The 25,157-nt window shown below is 38.1% G+C and overlaps 1 protein-coding gene across 50 annotated transcripts in view; it reads left to right on the top strand.

The window, feature by feature from the left end:
* ADGRL2 (adhesion G protein-coupled receptor L2) overlaps positions 1 to 25,157 on the top strand; it is a 389,866-nt gene that overhangs the window by 338,532 nt on the left and 26,177 nt on the right. For 25 of the 50 annotated variants that reach the window (XM_086901649.1, XM_086901653.1, XM_086901647.1 and 22 more), the window contains 8 exons: positions 5,313 to 6,113; positions 14,019 to 14,315; positions 14,860 to 14,963; positions 15,801 to 15,986; positions 20,533 to 20,716; positions 22,602 to 22,724; positions 22,989 to 23,194; positions 24,266 to 24,439. In XM_086901649.1, the coding sequence (XP_086757775.1) occupies positions 5,313 to 6,113; positions 14,019 to 14,315; positions 14,860 to 14,963; positions 15,801 to 15,986; positions 20,533 to 20,716; positions 22,602 to 22,724; positions 22,989 to 23,194; positions 24,266 to 24,439 (2,075 nt within the window). Of the gene's footprint in view, positions 1 to 4,315; positions 4,362 to 5,312; positions 6,114 to 14,018; positions 14,316 to 14,859; positions 14,964 to 15,800; positions 15,987 to 17,632; positions 17,672 to 20,532; positions 20,717 to 22,601; positions 22,725 to 22,988; positions 23,195 to 24,265; positions 24,440 to 25,157 lie in introns of those variants that run through there. The other 25 variants (XM_023932664.2, XM_023932652.2, XM_086901645.1 and 22 more) reach the window with 2 other exon arrangements.

Raw genomic sequence — 25,157 nt, 5'->3', positions numbered from 1 at the left:
CTTGTAAAGGAGGAATTGACTTCAATTTTAATCATGATCTACTTGAAAGGCTACCTGCTGCTGTGGTGACTTTGGGTGCACAGCAAAACCCAGCACTGACATTCAGAGGCAAGTGACCCAGTTGGGGGACATTGTAAAAGGATTTTGTGCTTCGTTATAAATGAACACAGATTCAGAGTGAATAATTCATTAATAAGGTACTCACACTGTGTTCTTTAAAAGCAAAGGGGAAAAGAGTGAGAAAGAAATGTTTGCTTTTAATTTAAAGACAAAATATCAGTTGTGCCTTGAATCAGCTATCAAAATAGAGTTTTTCACTGAAAACAAAGTAAATAGTGAAATCATGTTGAGATAGAAAATGTGAAGTTATGGCTACTAAAGCAGTTTTGTACAATCTTCTTTATAATGCCAAAGTTCATTAGCTTTAGACATACTTCTTATTTCCTTGCAATAATTAATGCTTTTCTTTTATTGACATATATGCGTGTTCATGAAAGTTCTGCAGATTCAACACTTTTAACTGGTTTTGCTTTCTTGTAAGGTCATTCTTTGCAGTGAATTCTCTCTCGTCCTGTAACTCAACAGAGAAATAGCTGTGCTTGCAATGGAATTTGAGTAGTGCACTGATCATTCCCTTGAGTTAGGCGTGAATGTCTTGATCTGCAGTAATCCTTAACCAAAGTTGTATTTTCTGTTGGTACAGGAAGCAGGCCAAGTCTGAGATGCAAAAACACTGTGGTGACAGTATATATTGAAAAAGGAAGGAAATGAGTTCTGGCATAAGCAAGGCTATGTCAAAAGTGTCCATACTGTTTCCTGCAAAATTTAGAATGCTGAAACTGAAATACTGCTCTGTACTGCTTCACCACACTGAACCTTCACTGTTGTTAAAGACCAAGCACAGATCATCTGTTTTTTCTTCATTTCTGCTGTGTCATTGTGAAATGGTTGCTTGCTGATTTTTTTCCCTGTACCATTTGTAGGTTTGGAAGCCTACTGCAAACAGTGATCCCTAGTGCCATTCCTCCTGTGTGTAGTATTGGTGGCTTGTTGTAACTGTTCTTCTCGTGCCACTTTTGAGGAGTGATGTCTTACCCCAATCTAACCAAAGTTTTGTTCCACAAAGACCACTTCTGCTTTAGCACTATTTTCATTCCCAAATTCTCAGAAAGAGGGCAGTGCAGCTGATTCCAAAACCTGAGGTCAGTCAAGTGACAAGAAGTTACATTCCAGTTCCAGTAGGCTAGCTCATAGAGGAAAAAAATATAATGCAAATAATGTTCAAACATAATTTCTTATGCTGTTTTAGGAAGAGAAGTGTGGATATGTTCTACTGATTGGGTATTGCTATCTCCAGGAATCTTTTCTTTTCCAGTTTCAGAAGTATAGTGCCACAGCGCGGCCTACCCTGTACTCTAACTTGTAGTTACTTCAATTTTAAAGTGTTTATTTTTGTTTACTGTCAATTGCATTGGCCTACCCTTTGAACTCTGCAATTCTGTGTCTATCATAATTCAGGATTCTGGATGCTTTCCTGTTTTTCAAAGTCTGTAAGTTTTGGAGTTTGTCAACTGCAGCATGTACAGTGATGACACTGCCCAATTCCAGAACTCTAAGAGGCTTTACCTGTCATTACCAGCAGTCATCAAAAAGATTGCCAGTTACTAAAATGAGTTTTGAAGATTGATTTCAAATCATATTGGGCTTCAGTAGCCAGTTTGATTGTTGGCTCACTCTCTTCCCTGTCCCACAAAGACTATCCTGATATTTTTCCAAGTCTTTTTTTTTTTGAAGCCTGGTAAACTCCAGATTTCAAGTCTAAATTTTATTTCCTTACTTGTTCCAGAGCTTCTTATATAAATTTACAGAATGACTGAAATAATTAGATTTGCAAATAGCAGCTGTCTCAGTGTAGGAGACTTCTTAGGAAGGTAGGATAAGCTTTTGTGGGCCCAGGAAGGGAGGAGTTTAGTGATGACAGGACTTCTAACCAAAGTTCATTTATTTCATGAATTTCATCTTCAGCTGCTGCAAGACTGGAAAATTTGCAATACTCACTGTGGTAGCTTTCAGTCCATGAAAGATGAAAAACAGCAATCATAATGTTTTTTGTGGTAAAAGGTGAGAGTTCTTATGCACTGGAGTTGCTGTCACCCTTGTACAAAATGCAGTTTATGAGCTCCTCTGTGTCTTTCTGGCCTCCAGAAACACATAGCTGCTTTGCTTATTTGGAAGTACTTCATTTTGCAAATTTAATTAAGTTTGAAAGTACTTAATAAATGCTTCCTTTTTTGCATCTCAAAGTGCAAACAAAAAAAAAACAAACAAAAAAACCCAACAAAACAACTTCTCAGAGACTCAGCTGGATCTCCAGCAAAAATTCCAGATAAATTTGATAGGCATTGCTTTGTTCTGAAATAATAAGAGTGTTATCGATTAAATTACAAAGAGATTGAGAGTACTATACTTGACATTTCTCTCACTTACGCAGCACGATGTATGTTGGCACTTTGACTAACGGAAGTCAGCCCTTTCATAAAGAAGAACATCAAAAGTGCCATTTTGTATATCTCTGCATTTTTATTTTAAGCCTATTTTGGACTCAGGAATTCAATAGAAAACATTTTAAAGTGTTTTATTCTCTCTCTGTGTGTATTGATTGGACTTTGCAGCATTTGTTTATTTCAATAAGCCCATCTGTCCCTGAAAAAAATGTACAGCTGTACACCAGTGCATGCAGAGCAGACATGCCAGTAGTGATCTTAGTTATCCCTATCTTTTTCTTCTCTGTCTCCTATTACTAATTCTAAGCAGGTACAGTATCAATATTGCTCTTTGGCAAGAAATAAGCACATGCATAGAAGTTCACAAACAGAATCAGCTGAAAGTCATTAATACTAATGGTGAAACTCAAGAATTCACCTCAGAATACATCTTTTGTTTACTCAGATAAATCCAGAATTGCAAATTACAGAAAATCGAGTATTTTGCCTAAAGGTGTACAACATCTTTACAAAGGCTAGGAAAACTAGTGCTCATTTTGAAAATATTGACCCCCTCTGGTTCCCCTGTAAAGTTATGGAATTGTTTCCTGAAGAAACACTAGATCAGATCAGCCAATATCATTCTCGAAATAATCATATGTAATTTTATTAAATGAAACTGAAAATCCAAAACTTTATATGAAACATACAAAGGCGTTCTTCAGGATAATACTGTAATATTGAAAATGTAATAGCTGTGCAAATAGTTTTGATACACTTCCCTGGTATCAGCAGCTACTGTTACACAGATTGGTACATCTGTCATTTTCCAGGTCATTTTATGAAGCCAAGGGAGCATACTTCAAAGGCCACAGAGTATATGAAATAGGTTTTATTGCAAATAATTATTGAAAAGCTATTTACTGGCTGGGCTTCAGCTATATATCTTTCTGTAACTCCCTTAAAACTTCCTGGGGGAAAAATTGCTATAGTAATATAACTTTGTTAATTGGTTTCGGTTTATGTCTTCCATGTATGGTGGCAGGATGGATGTTTGTTTGAAACGCAATATGGCTGTCCCTGCATACTAGCTTGCTGTTTCGGGCTTAATCGATGGTGCTGGAGAACATCTGAATGAGCTAATTGTTAATTTTTTCTTCTCTTTTCCTCTTGCTTACTGTGCTTATGCTTCTTTTTTTCTAGATGTCTTTGCTTATTCCTTCTAGTCTGATTTCGCAGTTAGAGACTAAGAAGTGGCAAAAGTTCTCAAGATTAACATTCAGGAAAACAAATAAAATAAAGCCTAAGGAGAGACAAAGGGTTCAAGCTGCTTTCTTTACAAGAAAGAAAAGCAGGGAAATGTCCGGGGCAAAGATGGGGGAGGTTTAATGATGACATATGCAAACCTATATAATTAATAGACTCAATTTTGTATTTCTAATTATCAATTAATATAATATGTATATGTGCGCTTGCACATATATGATAAATAAATATGTTGCTTAAAGACCACCTTGATTAGCATTATACTTTTAGAAGAATAAGGGGTGTATATAGCATGTATTAGTAAAGTAATTCATTATTTATTCAGGTTCACTAAGTGAAACTACATGCCAACATATCTGTATTCCCTCCTTAATCTACTAAAATGATTGATCCATGTTCATTTGTGTAACCGTAGAATCTCTCTCCTGCTAGGTTATCCTGTTGTCTGTTTCTCTTTATCCAATATAGTGCAGTTCTTATTCTCCCTATATTTAGCGTCTGTTACTAATTTAATCTTTTAGACTAATAGTCAATTTATGTTAATCTTCTTTCTTTTTTCCTTGCACTTTTTTATTTTTCTTCCGATGCTTAAAATAGAAGTGGAGCAAAAAGGTAAATAACGTATACAGTCCAAACCCCAGCTCCTTGTTATGTGCCTTATGGATGTTAACCTCTTCCCTTCCCCTCCCCACAACACTCTTATATTATGATAATCAGCAGGATCTCATAAGTACACCTCATAAAGAAGTCGACTGTTTGCAATAAAGTGACTTGGCTGCTTAAAGTAGGTGGCGGGGTATAGTGTCTGAAGTACTTGGGCTGGAGGGAAGACTCCCTTGCTTTTTTCTCTCCCTTTCTCTTTGTCTTTCTTTCCCTCTCTTTCTCTCACCCTTGGGTAAATTCTTGTTAATCAAGTGTCATCTTGCCTGGCTTCCAGAACCCTCTCCATAGCATGCCATGGTTACAGGGTTTCCTGGTCTGTTTCATTCATTGCTTTGGTTGTGTTTTGTTTTCTCTGCTCCTAATTGCTTTCTCTATATACCTGATGATTTGTTTTGTTCCTTTATTTTTAATCGAGGCACCTCCTTTTTCAGCCTCACCACTTCTTAAAGTTCTAAACAAGTCGATGCGATTTTTTTTGGACTGAAATGACCTAGCACACTGCTGCACACCAGTTAAAAGCTCTGGAGCGTTAATGTGTACTCACTTAAAAGTCTGAAACGAAAATGCAAGAGTAGCTCTACATTTTCAGCTGTCTGTGTATGCCATTGAGCCTTGGTCTGTACTAGTGAAAACAGTTCCCATCCACTTTCCATACTGGTACAGCAAGAACATGGTAACTTTAAGAAAAGTGGATGATAAAGGGTGATAATTGCATTAATTATAACATAAGGTATAATCTAGTGCCAATTAAATTGATTTTTTTTTCTTCCTGACACAGTCATTATGATTTACCTACCTTTTTGTTTTTTTCTTTCTTTTTTTTTAAAAAAAAAAAAAAATTATTATGAGACAGTCTTAATTTGACATAATTCTTGTCTTACTTCTCTCTGTGACTGTTAGTTTTTGTTTGCCCGGGGACGTTGAAAGCAATTGTGGACTCACCGTATTTATATGAAGCTGAACAAAAAGCAGGTGCTTGGTGCAAAGATCCTCTCCAGGCTGCAGATAAAATATACTTCATGCCATGGACTCCGTACCGCACGGATACTTTGATAGAATATGCTTCCTTGGAGGACTTCCAGAACGGACGCCAGCAGACGACGTACAAACTCCCAAACCGAGTGGATGGTACTGGATTTGTAGTGTATGACGGCGCTGTCTTTTTTAACAAGGAGAGAACTCGGAACATAGTAAAATTTGACTTGAGGACTAGAATTAAGAGTGGAGAGGCCATAATCAATTATGCTAATTACCACGACACCTCTCCATACCGGTGGGGAGGAAAGACTGATATTGACTTGGCAGTTGATGAAAATGGCTTGTGGGTAATTTATGCTACGGAACAAAACAACGGGATGATAGTAATTAGCCAGCTGAACCCCTACACTCTGCGCTTCGAAGCCACCTGGGAAACGACCTACGACAAGCGTGCAGCATCCAATGCTTTCATGATATGTGGTGTCCTGTACGTGGTGCGGTCGGTGTATCAGGACAACGAGAGTGAGACCGGCAGGAACGCCATCGATTACATCTACAACACCAGGTTAAGCAGAGGCGAGCACGTGGACGTTCCTTTCCCCAACCAGTACCAGTACATCGCCGCAGTGGATTACAACCCCAGAGACAACCAGCTCTATGTGTGGAATAACAACTTCATTCTGCGATACTCCTTGGAGTTTGGCCCACCTGATCCTGCCCAAGGTAAGAATTTATTTTTTTTCCCCTCATTTTTGATCTCTCTGTGTTTCCATTCAGAGAAATAAGTTACGATATTTTTGGTCTTAGATTTAGCTCATGGCAGAAAGGCAAGGAAAGGATTTTTGCCTGCACTGTGATGAGCTGAGCAGCATTACAGCAGTGCAAGACAAATCTGCAGAACCTGTGAAGTGAAATATAATTACTTTATTTGGTTTACAGGCTTATGCTTTTCTTTTTATCTTTTTTATCTTTTTTTTTTTTCTTTTTTTAAAATACAAAGGCATAGCTTTGCTGCGTTTGAGAATGAGTTGGGGAATTATTTACCTTATACCATCAGTCAGCTTGACTCCGATAGCTAAACTGAGCTGGAGTTGCTTCATGCTGAGCCAGAAGCATGTTCCCATCCGCTCAGTGTTACCTGCCTTCTCAATTGATTACAGCATACACGCAGACCTTTTAACTTCTTGGCGCCAGCAGTGCAGAGCAGTGTGTGCTGGGAGGTCCCAGAGGAGACGTATGGGGTTAATGTGCAATACCAAGCATAAGGATTTTTCCGCAGCCTTATTTTCACAGTTTCTAATGTCAGGTTAGACGAGATTGTCTGACATCTTTTTAGTGGATTTCTCAGTAAGCCCCTTACAATTTCATTCCAGCTCGCTAGAAGTTAGTGCTACTTCCTAAAAGGAAAGATACTAACTGTCAAAAGGGAAAAGAAAAATTGAGGTCTTTATGTGTCAGAAATCCCTAAAAATGACATGAACAGGCACAGCCACATATTAACATCTACAGAAGAGAGTAAATACCAGGAGAAATGCTCTGTGGCAGAAGATGTATGGAGCAAAAGCTGCTTTAGCAATGAGGGTAATACTTCACTTCTCTCATCTAACTGCTATGCATGTTTAGCAGCCGTTTTTTTCTACTTCAAGAAAGTAGTAATAATGGCTCCTCCACATGAAAAGTAGCTGTCCTGCTTCAGTGAAGCTGATTCATGCACAGCAGTGCAGGCTGTAATATACACACAATTATAGCAACACACATACAGCTTTTCCAGGTACAAAGCCGCATGTGAGGCTGCAGAACAGGGTGGTGTAGAACCAGTGTGTTAGTGGTCTCCAAAGCCATGGGTGATCCAGTCTCCTGCAGAGCCCCCTGGCAATACCTGGCCAGGCTCAGGCAGGTTCCAGGTGTTTGGGGAACTGGCCAGCTCTGCTCTTGGTACATCGAGCAAGTCTATTCCTCAAGGAGGCTTTGGGGCTGCTCTTAGCAGAGGCATAAACCACCTATGTAATTTAAAAAAAAAAATAATAAAATAATAAAAATTAAAGCTTTCATTTTCATACATTCTTATGCATGCCACTTACTTCTCATGCAGTTCAACTGAGACAGAGATGCATTTTAAATACTCCAAAGCTTTAAGAGTAAGAGGAGAAAATGGAGGTGCAGGCTCTAAGTAGCTTTTGCAGTTCAGGCAGCTGTTGTGAATGTGAAAACAGCTAATCTCTAAGTCATTGCGTAGAAGGAAAGGTGTAAAGGAAAATCAGGGGCAGAAAAGGTTTTGTGGAATCCTTCCTTCACTTTAATAGACCTCGAAAGGTCTCCAGTAAGACATTTCATAATGTTTTTATTATGAGAGAGTCTTCAAGATCTTAAATTATAGTGTATGTGCTGTCCACATCTGCTATCAAAACTGGATTTGGACATCCACCAGCACCCTTTTCTCTTCCTGGGTTCCTTGCTGGCATGCAAGGCAGGAGCAGAAATAGTTTATTACAACCAGACCTAGGCAAGAATGGGTCCAGGGCACACTGCAGGGTGCCTGCCTCTGAGCTATTTGCCCATTCACCCATGAAGACAGAAAAGGAATATTTGAGTAAGTTATAAGTTTGGGTTTTAAATGCATTAGGACTTCAGTAAATATCTTTTGATTCTGGTCTTTTAAATATAGAAACCAAATGAAGACACTCATTTTGTTTAAGCATGTGATGCATATATTCACACATAGTGTTTTTCCTTAGATAAAGCCAATACCCAGTATTTTAATTTTGTATGGGTACATACATTGCAGATCTAAGAATATGTTTCAGGTCATTTCCTCTTTTGCCTAAGCCAGTTGCCTGTAGTTAGAAACTACTAAATGGAAGGAAAAATTATCTAACATAATTGTCCTTGAGATGTACTGCTATAAAAGCAAGGAGAAATTCTTTACAGAATCTACTTCTATATTTATTTCTATTGTATTTCCAGTTCCTCTTTGTTTCAACAAAAATTCTCTATAAATTGCAGCTCAGTCCTTTGTTATATAAAGGATCTGTATGTATAATACACATTTGGATTTTTTATCTCATATGAAATTTTTCATCTCATATGGAATTAGATCAGCTTTTAAGTATGCTTGATGAAGGGCATTTTCATGCTTCTTTTATTCTAATTTGGTTTGGGGTTTTTGTGATCAACTCAGATTTCGTAATCATCTACTCAACAACATAGGAGTTACAAAAACATTCTGTAAGTCACCTAACACAAGAACTTTCTTTTAGTGTCCTTTGCAACAGTACTTTAATATCAAGTATTTAATGGTGTCACAAGGTCAGTGTCTCAAAATTGGAAGTCATGGCCCTTTCTTTTTCAATGGTTAACTTGGGACCATTGTGGAAAACTCAGTAATCTGTGTTCCCTCCATTGCCAAGTGAGAAATAATGATAGATAAGACGCACACTGATTTTTATCTTTTTCCCCTCTATATCTGTCACCCCAGGACACTTGGCTATCAGTTTTTGTCTACACCACAATGTCCAGCTACCAAGTGCTTCAAAAACACCAGTCTTTTTTCCTACATGAAAGATGAATTTTTCATACTTCAGTTGCACTTTCCCTTCAAATTTGCTCCTAGGGCCAAAACCTGGGCTCATCCATGTCCTGAAACTCCTCGTTTTGTCTTCTCTGTTGTCTCCTACATTTTTAAATCTCCCTGTTGAATCCTCTGAAATACCACTGTAATTAACCTAATGTTGACCTTGATCTTGCTGCAAACCTACACCATTTTCTCTTCTTGCAACTTGCCCTGTATTCTTATTTTCTTAGTCTTCAGGAGAAACTCTTCAGATTTCTAAAACTCTAGATGCTGGAGACAGACTACTGCTTTAGTAGTGAGATAGTGGGGTCTGCTGCCCTTAGAACTCCTCCCTTAACCTACATTCTTTTTGTTATTTTTCTTCTTGCTTCTCTCGGAAATTGTAGTACACAGATGTAATAGAATGACGGAAAGATCATTCAGTCCAACCATAAAGCTCACCCTGCCGATTCCACCACTGAGCCATGGCCCTGAGCTCCACGTCTGCACACCTGATGCTGAGCAAGTGCCCCAACTTGCATTTGCAAGGGGTCCTCCTGTTTCTGCAGTGCTTGTGTCTGCCAAGACAGTGCATTTGCAAGGTGTCTGCCAAGACAGTGCTACGTGTAAAACATTCAGCCTGCAGCTGCTGTGTCTCTGGCATAGATGTAGAGATGGTTTTCAGAGCTACAGCTGTCAAGTACCGCTCAGATGCTGCAGAACAGCATGTTTTCTAAGATTAAGTGTAAAAAGCATTTTTAAATCTAAACCCCTAATTTAAAAATGAAATAAAATACATCCGGCCTTGCAAACAGCCACTGAAAAACTTGAGACAAACCAGAGTTTTTATATCAATGGTAAATTTAGTGAGTATATCCAATTACATTCTTTCTACAGGAGGTACCAAGGTCCAAATGAATCCTTGCTGATACAGGAATTTTTAAAGGAATTTTAAGTTAAAAGACCAGGAAGAATGAGACTATTTTCCCTCTAAAAAGTGAATATGAGCATTACATTGTAAGGTTTCCTTGGTAACAAAAAGAAGATAAATCCTTTTGTTCTGTGTTAGTGCATTACGGAGAGGTTTCATCTACACTCATCCCAATTTGTGCTAACTGTTCAAACTGAAGTTGTCTCCCCTTTTGTGCCATGATACCCATCATTAAGTATTATTGGATCACTGCAGGAAGAGATGGATGTTGCGAGTGTGGACACAACAGAAATTCAGAGAGTAGCGTCACCAAGGGCTTGAAGTAATAGTAAACTAGTACAATACCAAGAATCTACAAGAAAGTCATGCAACAAATTAAGTAAATTAGGTCTGTACTAGTATATCAAATCTGATAAACTACAGATGAATGAAAGAGTGGTTGTACAAGTAAAAACAATATAATGGGGACCAGTTAGCATATTTCTTAACCACAGGTATTTTGCTATCTTTTTTTGTCACATGTTACCATTTTCAAGGTATAAATTTACAAATGGCTTTGTAAACATTTCACTTTCAATTGAATGGGATTTGGCAGGGTTAACAGGATACTGGCTAACATAATAGCTGCAGTCACCTATAAGTAATTAGGTGACTCTTAGTAGCTTCCCTACTATTCACCGAAGCACAAAAACAGGTACAGAGAAGTAATGAGCAGAAGGCAGGAAAAATGTGATTTTCACAGGTTTCTGATCTCTGCTGCTTTACACAGCAGCTCTGTTTATGACACTTTTTGAGAATAAAGGTGGGCACATCGATTGTCATGTGTCCGAATAAATTGAAATACCTGACCCATAAGAATATACATTTAACTGATAAATCCATGCAGCTGATTTCTCAAATGACCTGGATGCCAGAGAGGAGAATGAAACCATTTTCAGAAGTGGCACATGATTTGGGCATTACAATTAATACAATTGTAAATCTAAGGTTACAGTTATATTTTGGGTGGGGATATTTTTCATTTAGCTTGATTTATTTATTTTTTTCCCAACTTATTTTATGCCTGCCTAGAATAGAAACCTGTTGGCAAGGAATACTAGATAGCTTGTGTGCCTTCTGTAAATCAGCTCTTCACTGTTAGTTGGGGAAAGAAAGTTACTATTCCCCTGCTGTCCTACAGCAATTGTGTTAAGTTTTTTATAGACATCACACTGCTAAACAGGTGTTAAGTTTTACTCCAGTGGTGTCTTCATTTTTAGTAACAGATAGGATACCTAACTGTTTAAATCAGCTGTTAGGAACTGCATGAAACAAATGTAAATTAATTACACCTCCATTTGAGTCTTTGGATTTACTTCTTATTGCTCTTTTCTCTTATTTTCTTAACTTTAATGATTGCCTTCAGCTGATAACAACAAGAACCTATTCTTAATAAAAAAAAGGAGGCAGAAGAGGTTTTGATTTTCTCCTCAGCATATCAAGCATAGTCAAAAAGTCAAAATAGAATCTCTCATTGTAAAAGTGGCTTTTTTGGAGTTGGACAAAAACTACATATCTTCACTCCCTCTGCTTAGAACAATAGGTTAATCACCTTGACATGGAGCTTGTTCTTCTTCTCAGTTGCAGCCTATTAATCATCACTGCCATTATCTGGTATTGGCAAAGTGCTCTGCAAGGCAGAGCCTGCAGATGCCACCACCCTCAGCTCTCAGAGACACATCAGGTGGTGGCAGCTGTCATGTGTCTTCTTGCAGCTCAGGAGAATGGCCAAGCAGATTAAGTTCCCACAGGTCATTAAAGACAAAATTACCTGCCTTCCAAAAGCTAGATATATTCCTTGAAGTGATGTGTTTTTTATTTTTCAACCACCTTCTTTCCCAGACTTCCAGCACTGTCTGAAGTTTCCTGGTGCACTCTTAAATATGCTGACTTCTTTTTTTAAAATTTGATTAAAGAGAAAGCCTCTTAGAAGTTATCTGCAGGTTTTTTCAGGTTTTTTTTTGAGAGAAGTGCTTTAAAGTCTTTCTCTTACAATGTGAGATTACTAATATGTTTCTAAGTATGTTGTACTACCATGCTATGCAGGTCATTTTGCAATCATGGGTGATAGGCTTCAAAATTGATTTTAATGGATAGCATAAAAATTGTACTAACTAAAGTTGTGTAATGACAGCAGAATTATTTTAGCTCAGGGTGCAACACCAGATATGTTCTGAAAATTGTTACCTCACCACTGAGCTTCAAAGTGTTTTATGAATTCTGACTCTGATATTTTGCTCCAGATACAAAACTGTCCTAAACATTACAGGGTTGGAGTAGTAATTGCAATGATGCTAATACACATTTTGATGTCAAAATATGTATTAATTAGCAGAGTGTATTAGGGGATGGATTGTAATAATTGGTTGTCCCCTGCATCATCCTCCATCCCCACGATCTCCTCGTTCCTGAGGACCTGATTCAGCAGGCCTTGCCTGACACTTGTGCAAGTGATTGCAAATGCTTTTGACAAATGTTAATTGGGGAAGCACTAGAAGGCTGGATGCATTGTAATCAAAAGCAAATTAGAGCAGTTTCACAAGATGTCAGGCAAGCACTTGCAGAACAGATCTGAAGGTTTCAGCAGTAGCTGGGTACACCACAAGTTCAGCACAATTACAGAGGCTGTGTTCAAGCAGCCAAGAATGAGATTGAAGAGAAGACAGGCTCTGAAGAAGTTTGTGAGCAGAAGAGGGATGATAGGTATGTCTTTGCCTTTAGTCTTGAAAAACAGATAATAATGCTCAAAACTTCATTCTAAATTCATGTGAAAATAAAAAATAAATTAATATTTTAAATATCTAATATAAGTGAAACATAATTGAAAAAGGGTTTTGAGAAAATTGTTATTTGCCAAACTGCTGAAGTTTAGTATTGTGCAAAACACCAGCTTACAAAACAACTGCTGAAAAAAGTGAGACTGCTCTTCTTTTGGTTTTATGTTATTTATGACTTAATTTAGAGAAGCCTGCATTGTCCAGTAAGTCAGAGTTCAAGGGCCTAGCAGAACAAGAAAAAAAAAGAGAAAGAAGAAAGGCAAAAATATTTTTCATGAGCTTATTTGCGCTCAGCACAAGCATCTGTACTTTTTTGTGCCTGCAAAGCATTTTGAACACTGATGGTTATTTGGAAATAGTGATAACCATTGCACTTGCTTTGCTCACTTGCATTGTTTCTCAGTATACATGTGAAGGTGTTGCACAGCCATTCCAGACTCCACTAGCATTAACTTACCTTATGTCTCCAAAGCCTGAAAGCCCTGGCATGGCTTGGGCTGTACCTCAGCAGTTCCAGCCACAAGTTCCTGCTGGGGGTCAGTGGCAGGAGCAGCTGCACATCCTGAGCAGGAGGGATTTGGCCTAAGCCTGTCCTGGTGTTTCATAAAAGATGAAAACTTGCTCCTTGACACTGGCTTGTATGAATTGTGTCTTCATACCTGCTTTATCAAAAAAAAAAGTTAAGGCCCCAAATGTTCAAAGAGGAGAACGCCTGTACCTGCTGGGTTCTGCCTCTGTTTGGAGCTAATGGGGCATGCAGCTCTCTCAAGCAGAATGACTGCTGGGTAGGAAGATGTTATCATAATTATTGCCCTGGAAGGTGTGTAGTGGGTGACTTGAAGTTTTGGGGTCTGTTTTTCAAAAACGGTCTCGTTAGTTACAGCCCGCTGCCTTTGTTGTTAAAGCTGGACTACATTGTTCACGGCACACTGATTCAAATGATTCTATCTATTGAGTTGTTCCTGCTGCAAATGTGATTAAGTAATCTTTAATTGCTCTGAGCGTGTTTGTTATGTACTGATAACTCACTAGTATGCTTTTCAGCTTTTAGAAATGTAACTATCAATTTTTATTTCAGAAGAGATTATTTCAGAATGTGCTGAAACGTCATAACAGTATGAGCTGGGAGTAAAAAGAAAAAAAAACAAACTCAAAATAAAGTCAAAGTTATATCTTAAGCACCCAGAATAGCAATAAGTGTAATATTAAGATAAAGGAAAGGAGACACCAGAGAATTCTTGAAAGCTACATAAATAACTTTTAAATAACTTTTTTTAAATATAATTCTGAAGTAATTTACTTTATTATTACTCTGATTTTTCCCTGTTCAGTGCCTACCACAGCAGTGACAATAACTTCTTCAGCAGAGCTTTACAAAACCACAGTGTCTACCACTAGCACTACGTCACAGAGAGGTCCCATAAGCACAACATCGGCTGGAGGAACAAAGGAAGGAAGCAGAGGACCCAAACCACCACCACCCCTTTCCACAACCAGAATTCCTCCCGTGACAAGTTTCTTCCCTTTGCCAGAGAGATTCTGTGAACCAACTGAGGCCAGGGGGATTAGCTGGCCTCAAACACAAAGAGGAATGATGGTTGAACGCCCTTGCCCCAAAGGAACACGAGGTATTGCCTTTAAAAATATATCCTGATTTCAGGCAGACATTTCAAATGCAATGTGCAGCTCTCTCACGATGAATATCTTTTTAATCTCAGGCTGTCTATCACATGATTTTTTGTTACCCAGAGAGTGCAGTATCTACAGGCAATGGTCAAGTTATAATCTGCAAACATCATTTGAGCATAGCCACAGAATTACCTTGCACTTGCACTTTTGTGAATCCAGGTCAAATTTGGGGCCTTGCTTGAGGACTGCTGTGAAATATGCTTACAGCTGCCTTTTTCATTATGAACTCACCTCTGGATGAGCTCCAGGAAAAATCAAGGGCTTTTTGTTTGTTTGCAGAAAACGTCTGGTACTTTTCACTGACTTTTTTTATTGCTCTTTGTAATCTACATTATTTCCTTACGTTTTTGTCAATTATTGTCAAGTACTACCATTAGCAGCATTCAGAATTGAATGTTGTTTAGGAGCACAGTGAAGCCAATTTCCTGAATGCATGCAGAAAAATGGTCTCCATTTCACTGTAGCTTTCTACATCTGTTGTAGGAACTGCCTCGTATCTCTGCGTGGTCTTAACAGGAATGTGGAACCCCAAAGGCCCTGATCTTAGCAACTGTACCTCACACTGGGTAAATCAGCTGGCTCAGAAGGTTGGTTGAAACCTTTTAATCTAGTGTACACTGGTGATTAAGGATTTTAACTCTGAGCATTAATATTTCAGTTTGTTGAAGTTGTCTTTATTACTCTGTGTTCATTAAAAGTAGGAGTTGTGTGTACTCCGTGTGCAAAGCGCTGGCCAGCAGTTAGGCTTTTATGTGTGTTTTAGTATGCCCTCTCTAAAATTCTTATGTTGAATTTGTGATTACATGTTCTCATCACTATTTAAAACGAAGTAGCTTTGCTTGTTTTCAAAAACCAAAAGTAACATTTGCTTAAAAAATCAAATAATATACAACACACAGCAAAACCTGTGGTATACAGCAAGGGTTTTTTGTTCAGTAAAAATTACACTGTTATAAATAGATTTTTGCCTGAGTGCATTGATAACAGTATGATTAGACCACAGAACCACTTTCTGTGTTTTCCTTCCCTACTGAGATTTACAAAGTTTATGAAAACTGGATAATTTGTTATCAGTACAAGGCTACTTGACTTTCAAATGCCTCAAGCACTGGTATGAACAAACAGATTTCTTACTGTCTGATAATGGCAGTAAAATAAAAGTGAGGATGAATAGAAGATCGAGCCCAAAAGTCCCACTCAGATTTCTGGTTTTGATGGCTGTTAAGAACTGCTTTTGTGTGTCACGGATCTAAGAACCTTTAATCTTCTGAGATAAAGAGAACGTTATTGGTCTCAATTAGTTACAGATTTCAATGTGTGTGCAAATGGTTATTTCACCACAACAAAGGTACACAGGGAATTGGAATTAGGAGCCGCAAGCAGAACAAGGGACCCTGCTGAGATAATATAAACTGTCATTTCAGATCAGAAGTGGAGAAAATGCTGCTAGCCTGGCCAATGAACTGGCTAAACACACCAAAGGACCGGTCTTTGCTGGCGATGTTAGCTCATCAGTGAGGCTGATGGAACAGCTCGTGGACATTTTGGATGCTCAGCTTCAGGAACTACGGCCCAGTGAAAAAGACTCCGCTGGAAGGAGTTATAACAAGGTACACACCTCCCACCACCTCCTCCTGCTGGGATAACAATTGCTCTTAGGTTTGCTGGTTTTTTTCCTTTCAGAAATATTAATCTATACTTTGTTCCTACATGTGTGTCGTTCTGGAATAAGCATATGAGAGAAAACAGCAGTAAATACACAGTGGAAAGTTGTAATTACCTTCTTTAGGGAGTAAGATATAATTCACAATAGCTGACTGGTCCTAAAATACGTAGCTGTGTCCCATTTTAAAATCTGGAATGCATTATAACTAGTGTGAGGGAAATGAGTATTAGCTCTCAGAAATTCTGTAACAAATCAGCATGTTTATCCAGTGATCCTTTTAACCCTGAACATGTAATAAAATCAGTGGAATTCTGCATAGGTGCAGGGTTTTATTTTAATCCAACTTCCCGCAGAATAATAGCACTTTCTTAGGCTTCTAAAGACACCAACATGACTTATAATTGATCTTTATAAAAATGCCTTACTACACATATCTAAGACATGAATTAATGTTTTCTCTGGAAACATGTTCCAAGAAACATTTCAGAGAAAATGTGTCTTTGTGGTTTAAATACAAATTACAGTGTTATTACCTTTCCTCTTTTTCTCAGAGGAAATGCTGTATTTCTCAGCCTCTTCCTCATGTGAGCCTAGTCAGCAAGCCACAAATGAAATATTTTTTCATCCTTCTTTAGAGAGAGAGATCCGTGCACTTTTCTGTTATTTTGGCAATAGTTTTATTTACAGTCCCTAGATGCCCTTAAAATACTTTTCCCAGACACAGATCAAGTGCCCACACATGCATTTTTTCCTTTGACCTTTTCAGACAAATCCCACAATTTGGGCAAAAGATATCTAGACACCTGAGTAAAGGTTGCTGTGCTGCTTTTGGCTGGGGTAGAGTTAATTTTCTTCACAGTGGCTAGTATGGGGCTACGTTTTGGATTTGTGCTGAAATCGATCTTTCATATCTTTGATAATATAAAGATGTTTTTGTTAATGCTGAGCAGCACTTCCACAGCATTTTCTTCTTCTCGTACTGCCACACTGACAAGGCATTTGGGAGTGTGTGGGAATTTGGGAGGGGACACAGCTGGGACCTCTGAGCCCAACTGACCAAAGGGGTATTCCAGACCATGTGACATCACATTCAGCATATAAAGCTGGTGGGAATTAGGAAGAAGTGGGGGATTTTGAAGTTACGGTGTTCTCCTCCCAGGGAACCATTACATGTGATGGAGCTTGGCTTTTCTGGGAATGGCTGAACACCTGCCTACCCATGGGAAGCAGTGAATTAATTCCCTGGTTTATTTTATTTTCATGCACAGCTTTTGTTTTACCCACTGAACTGTGTTTATCTCAACTCATGGATTTTCTCAGTTTTACCCTTGTGATTCTTTCCCCAATCCTGCTGGTGAGCAAATGAGCAAGCAGCTGTGTGGTACTTGGTTGCCAGCTGGGCTTAAACCACAGTTGGGCAAAAACATTTCCTGTGTGATGTTCTTTTGTAGTCATCGTGGACAGAAGCTAGATTAATGTCCAGGCTATCATTCAAAATCAGGATTTGAAACACCAGAGTATTTTTTTTTCTCTTTCTGAAGTTTTCCAGAATCTTTCTAACTTCTGATTTTCTTTTTCCTTATTAAAAAGCTCCAAAAACGAGAGAAGACGTGCAGGGCTTACCTTAAGGTATATCTCCTGTGCTGTCACCCTGCTTTCTCCCTGCTTCAGCAACCTGCCACGCTTTATCATCTTGCTGCATGATCCTATGTATTTCAGTCTTTGATAAATGTGTATTGTGCCCCATATCAACTTTACAAATGTTGGCTTTGCACAGGTATAACACTAAGAAAAAAACAAAAAAGATCAAAGTTCATATTTCTTGTACTTTAACTTGTTCAAAACTAAAAGAGCAGAAGGGATTATTATCTGAATTGGAAGTAGCATGTCTCTTATAATAAAATTTTGGGTAGGGGGAAAAAGCTTTCAACTCAAAGAAATTAGTTCACCTTGGTAGAATTTATATCAAAGACTGTTTAGAGTTAATTTGCTTGCAAGAAAAATGTATGTTATATAGCTTGCTTTGTGTCTAGTCTTGTGCCTGGAAAAATCACTCTTTCTTACAGTTTTAAGAATTGTTACAATTCAGTGACTTGAGGATACAATGCAAAGACAAACATTTCTCTAACTTCACTAGTAAAATGTCTGCCACTTGTCCCATTAACCAGGCTACATAGGAGGCATGTAACACATTGCTACCTGATTTCCAGTTCCTTTCATCAGTTGTAGAATGGTTGCCTGTAGTGGCCAGCTCCTTTTCTGCAGTACAATGCCAGTAATGCCACCTCGCTCCTATGAAAGGGAGAAAAAAGTCCTAGAACAGACGTGTCTGGCTCTGAAAGATTTTCTTGTGCATTTTTTCAAAACTTCTTTTAAAATACTGATTTTTTTACTTACACCCTCTGAGATGAAATGTAAAAATTATTTTTGGAAAGAATTTTGAAATACTTTACAGCATAATAAAAAAATTCAGACTCTTACGGAAAAGAGATTTCTCTGTACAGGGCACTTCTGTCTTTTATCCTAAAGCCCTGGAAGTGGATGGAAGATGTCCAGTTATGCAGAAATTTGACAAAAAAAGACAGAGATCTGGAGAGAAAGTCACTTCTCAAGTAATAATACCTGTAATAGGTTTTTATTAGAAAATATTTTTTAATAGGAAAGGGTAATCCAGCAGATGTGGTTTGGGTAGTGTGGCTTTTTCTATTTCCTTTTCATTAGTAAACAGGATGGTGAGAAGAGCAGTAATGGGGCTGCTCTGACAGCTGTGCCACAGGGACTGTGGGGATTTTCCCACCCATTTGCCTTTGTCTGAGGGGAGGAGCCCTTCAGAAATATTACTGGGCAGGTGCTGATCTTCCAGAAGGAGAATGCAGTTAGGTTATCCCATAAGAAACGAAAAGCGTATCATATCAATGAATTCCTACCGTCAGTGCTATATGGCGATACATGAGAAACCAGAGCAGAACCTTAATTTCCAACTGGTGTCATTTTCTGAATGTCTCAAATGGGCTTCTCTGCTTAGATAAGACTAATAAACCTCTTGAAATTACAAATCAAAAGCTGACTTACACTATGCAAATGAAGCAAGTTCCCACTTTGTGACAGAGAATTCATTTGTACCTCAGATTAGAGGCTCCGATCTGTATTTCTTAGTGACTAATGAATCTGGCCTCTGCAGACCAATTTCTGTTCCACTCTAGTTCATGGCTGCAGCGTTTTGACTATTCTGTCTCCCATTAGAGAAAGAAAAAAGGCTTTAATGCCGCTTCGAAGTATCTTCCACCTGCCAGGAAGGTCGTGGTGGCTCACAATGCAGACAGAAAGAGGATATTAAAATGGATTAGGCTAATTAATCCTGCTCTGACAATAGCCTTGACCAAGTTTTCCCATTCGTTTGTTTGCACAATATAGTACTCCAGACTGACATCTTTCTGTTTGTATAATGTGTTCTGTTTCCATTTCCAATGCTTTTAAATTGATCAAACAAATTATATATATGCTTAATGACACATTAGGAATAGGTAAATGGGACAGAGTAAACAGGGTGTCAGAGCAGTGCCTGGTGTACTCGGTGCACAGCAGCGTTATGCATTAATGTAAAAGCCTGCCTTCAATTGATTACCTGATTACTCTGATTGGATTATTTTGTAAAGTAATGTAATCATGTCACTGAATTATTCTTCTTCTTTATTTATTATTACCTTATATGCAGCTCAGTGAACCTTAAAGCATGATGATAGAGTTTTTACAAGTAAAACTTTTTAAAATAGCAGCTTTTATTCAGCTTTACAGTTTTGCCGTCACTGATAACAGGAACGGTCAGTGGACATCTTGTTTGTTCTATTGATTTCCTTTTCTGACTGACCTTTGTGCAGGAATGAGAGTTTGTAATCCTTCTAAGTATCTATGAACAGGTACAGGAACCAGGAGGGGGAGTGAGAGTGGCCAGAGCTAATTTATATCCACTGAGTCAGCTTCATTTCATGCCTCCTGTAATAAAGAAGGTCTATTTGTCATAGACAAGTAGTTTATAGTGCTGTGCCTGGACTAGTGGGGCTCAGTTTCCAGAGGAGTATTACTGTCATTTTAGCCTAAACTGTGGAGTGCTAATTTTGGCGTTAGTATTTTTAAATAGAAGTTATACATTTTGACATTAAGATGAAAGCTTTGGGCAAGACTTCTGGCATTTGTTTTTACATTTTTCAGCACATTAATAATACCATGCTTTTAGCTGATACAAAACAAGTCAAATTTGCATGTTTACTGCTTAGAGACCACACAGAGCTAGTGGCTAGCTGCGCTTCTATTCATGCTAATCCAACAAGCGGATGGAAAATATTTTAATGTTGAAAATAGTGTTCTTGTGCCATCAAATCACAATAAATCATTCTGACAGTTAAGTATTATAATTGTCGCCGTATAAGACTGGGAATTTTCCCCAGCTGCCTAGGGCTTCAGACCTAATGATAGTTTTCTAATGAATGCAGGCAGTTGTGGATACAGTGGACAACTTGCTCAGGCCTGAAGCTCTGGAGTCCTGGAAGGACATGAATTCTTCAGAACAAGCCCACGCAGCCACAATGTTACTTGATACATTAGAAGAAGGGGCTTTTGTCTTGGCTGATAATCTTGTAGAACCAAGTAGAGTTTCAATGCCCACAGAAAATATTGGTAAGTAAAGTTCTTTTCAAGCATAAGTTAAAGTGCTGTGTATTGCTTTTCACAAAAGGAGGAGAAGGTGCTCCAGACAGTGAAATACTTTCTGAAGGTTGAGCTGTGCAATGTTTGATGGAAAGGTGACTTCTCCAAAGCAGGGAAAGCACACTTTTCTTGTTTGGCTCTTTGAAATTAGCCTTCTTCTTTAGTGTCATTAGTACATTATAAAATGGAAAGTAGTTGATGTTACATAGTTGATTTATCACTGAAAAATCATTAGCAGAACACATGGATATGAAGAGTGCTTAAAAGGCAGAGTATGGATTTTTTTGAGGTAACTGCTTTCTGTAGAGCTGCAGAAAATACTTTCCTGTTAAATATAAACTGATATAAATTCCTAATGAATTTAAATTACTTTTTTTGCAATATACTGTGCCAGTTAAATATTTTAGGCACTCAGCATAGGCCAAATGTTTATATTAAACATGACTACCTTCAGGTAAAAATGTGTTCAGTGAACTACATCTCCCATAATGCAGAATGGCTATGCTCCAGAGACTGCAAAATAGCTGGAGATAGTTGGAGCATAATTTAGAATTTAAGTGGTGACAGAGAAATGAAGGGGTTTGGTATTAGAGATGTGCAAATATTGTTGCGCGGGATGTGTTAAAGCAAAAATCATTGCTATGCATGAAATTAAAATTCCTTATTACAGAGATTAATGTAGTCTCAGTGAGGCACAAGGAACCTAAAAGTCTGCTAATGTGCAGAGTACCAAGACAGAGACTTGGAATAGACTGCAGAAAAGAGACTTTTCAGTGTCTGCCTATTTGTAGCTGTAGAAGATGATTCGACCTAGTTTTTAATTGAGTAGGAAGATACTGGGAAAGGATAGGGAAAAGTCTCACAGTCTGTTATCAAAGGAACTGCACTAGTTTTGAAGGATTGTGTGTAGAATCACAGATCTGCCCTTGGATGTATACAAGCAGTTCCATGGAGATGAGTAGACACTGAGTATTACTTCTTGTGATAAGCTGTCTTCATGTCATAATAATACTTTTCTGATGTCATTCAAGACTGAATTCCTAGTGCCCATATGTATGTATGGCTTGGAGAAAGAGAAGTGATTTCCTAATTTCATACCTTTTGTCAGTCTGTAGTTCAGAGCTGTAGCTAGACTGGTTTAATAGAGCATAGATTTTGTCAATCAATTGTCCACTCTCAGCTGTATCATTTTATCTGTCCAAGGAAATCCAGCATTCGGTGGTAATCCCATGAAAGTTTCTCGACATACAGTGTGTTATAAAAGTTATACTTAAGTATGGCTGAGTGGCATCTGATTTTTCAATTTAAATGTTTATTAGCAGAACTAATAAAATGGTTTGCTATAATTATACAGAATTAGATGCAGAAAACAAAATGGAAATAATTTTTAGTTACGTATACTGGTTTAGCTTAATACATGGCATGAACATACTTTGGTATTCTTTGCTGGCTGTTAAAAAAAATCTTTACATCTAAATCAATACTTAAAGTTCTAAATTTGTCAGCAGAGGATACTGCATAGACATTAAGATCTTCAGAACTAACATTTTTTTGCAACATGTGTGTTAAGTGGATGTTTTGTGGGCACAAATTTGAACAAGGTTTGATGGCATGTTATCACTACTAAAGTGCTGTCATTTTAGTAGCATGCATTAGACTTAGTTAAAGAAGCTGAGTCTGGGTGATTGAAGCATGCAGTACAAATCTGCCTTACAGACAGCCATGTGAGAAGACTAAATAAAGACTTGGGGGGGAAAAATTGTCGTCTGGCATATTGTAATCTGGCCAAGAGACTTTCTCTGCATTCTCCTTTTTTAACACTTTTTTTTCCTTCCCCCACCTCTGGTCTGCTTAGTTTTGGATGTTGCAGTGCTTTCTACTGAGGGTCAGGTGCAAGACTTGCGATTTCCTCAGGCTGGAAAAGGAGGCAACTGGATTCAGCTCTCTGCACGAACCATGAAACAGAACAGTAGGAACGGTGAGTCTTGGGCAGGAGCAGTGGAACTCCATGAACTTCTATAAAACCTACCTACCTTTCCTAGTTAAACATCAAAACAAAACACCACAAAGCTGCTCTGTGGCTTTTTCTTGATGATCATGGGAACCTGGTCATTGCTTTTCAAATCCATGGCCTGAAAATACCTCTCAGTTTACTGATGCTTAATTGTCATTAGCGTACAGGTCGCTGTCTTTCTGTAGACCTCTGTGGCATAACGATGGGCTTTTTTTTTTTCTTTTGTAGGGTTAGCCAAACTGGTTTTCATTATTTACAAAAGTTTGGGACGGTTCCTCAGTACTGAGAATGCAACCATAAAGTTAGGCAGTGACTTGGCGGGGAAGAACAGCACAATCGCCGTCAACTCCCACGTCATCGCAGCCTCCATCAACAAGGAGTCGAGCCGGGTGTACCTGACTGATCCCGTGCATTTCACACTGGAACACATTGATGTGAGTTATGCTAATGAATTGATGGGAAGGTCACAAAATCAGCAAGAGAGAAAAGCAATGCAGAAAAACAACCTTTTTTTCCATTTGAATTTTAAATGTTGGACTAGGTCAGAGACACAAGTTAAGTCTATGAACATAAAATTAAATGAGCCTGGTTCAGTGATTATTAGAACTTAAGTGTATTCTTAATGAAAGCTAATTCAGTAATCAACATGAAAATGTAAATGAGTAATTTGTTTCTAACTGAAAATTAACTCTTACCTTAGTAGAAGGGTAGAAAATAATTGTTAAGAAAGATTCTTGATGGTTTGATGTAGTAAGTTTTATTGACACTTTAACTTTTTACATGAATTTTGGACCAAATTATGGAAGCTTATAAAAATTGTTCAAATTGCATTTATTCAGCAAAGAATAAAGTATGGTATCTTGGCTTGTTATACTTCGAATTTATGTATATTTCCCTCATGGTATCTTATTTGATGTGTTTCTTTGCTCTTAAGTTTGGCCCTTTCTCTTTTCATGTCTCACATGGGGAAAGTAAACAATCACTACTGTGATAGAGAAAATACGTTTAGATTTTACTTTATTTTGCCTATTTTTATAAACTGGTTGGATTGTTTTTCATCAAAGTAGATAGGCATTGAGGAGTGAACTTTTTTGTGATATCTGTTCACATGACTTTGGCCTGACCAAAGGTGAGAATCAAAGGAAAAAGATCCTGTTTTCAAATTGATAATTACAGGAAAAAAATATCTGCAGAATAAATTCACAGTCCTAACTTTCCAGAAAGCAAAAATAGCTATAATGTACCATCCATGCATAAAAATTGTAATTGCTTAAAATTGGGTCTACAGTAATTGAGACTGCACTTCAGAGTGCTTTGGACTATAAAGTCCCTTTTAAACTAGATGTCTTCCTTGTGCAACACAGTCCACAGTTTTGCTGATGAAAAACTTTATTGTCCAAAACATGCAAAATTTAATCTAAATTACCCTTTAGATATATTTAACAATTGTTATTGCCATCTTAGTGTGCAATATCCTCATTTTATGTTATCCTTTTATCTCCCAGCCTGATAATTATTTCAATGCAAATTGTTCCTTCTGGAACTACTCAGAGAGGACTATGATGGGATACTGGTCAACTCAAGGCTGCAAACTGGTTGACACAAATAAAACTCATACAACGTGTGCTTGCAGTCACCTCACCAACTTCGCAATTCTTATGGCTCGTCGGGAAATTGTGGTAGGTAACGATGTTTCCAGCCATCAGCAGGGAACAAACTTAAAAGACTTAGTTTTAAACTTTTAACAAGATTAAAAATTACTGAAATTTCTTTAGTATTTGTAGCTCCTACCCACTCTTTCCAAAACAATTTGCTTTCTGTAGCACTTTCCTTCCTCATCCATAAAGTTGCAATCAAAATGACAAGAAAGAGAAAATAAGGAAGGGCAAGAGTTTCCTACAAGCCATATTTTAAAGTTACTGACCAACCTTACAACCTTTTTATAGACTCTCCCTCAGTACAGATTGAGAGTGTCTGTTGAGACAGCTGTGCAGGCTGTTCCCTGGAAGCCCAGGTGCCAGCTCTCCTTGGTGAGGAAGGTCAAGGAACTTCCATACTGATTGTTCAAACACTTCATAGTCAGAAACTTTGTTGTCTATTTAAACCACTTCCTGCATGTCAGGGGGCCCGGAGCATGCAATATTTGCAGGGATATGGGATTTCTCACAAAGCCATTGTATTTGAAAAGGTCACTGCAAAGAACAGCACCAAGGAATCTCCTTTAGCTAAACATGAGATTGAAGCCAGAATTACATGTGCAGCATATTCTGCATTTTGTCCTGATCAGTGTGTAAAACATTGCTTTCTTCTCTGCTGGGGAGTTGCAGGTCTGTAGAAAAGAACATGTGCCCTCATAGAAAGTCCCAGGGAAAGCTCTCCTCTCTCCTTTCATCAAAG

The sequence above is a fragment of the Cyanistes caeruleus genome, chromosome 9 (assembly GCF_971803275.1).
Source record: "Cyanistes caeruleus chromosome 9, bCyaCae1.hap1.1, whole genome shotgun sequence".
NCBI lineage: Eukaryota > Metazoa > Chordata > Aves > Passeriformes > Paridae > Cyanistes > Cyanistes caeruleus.
This window is presented reverse-complemented; position numbering and strand designations above follow the sequence as displayed.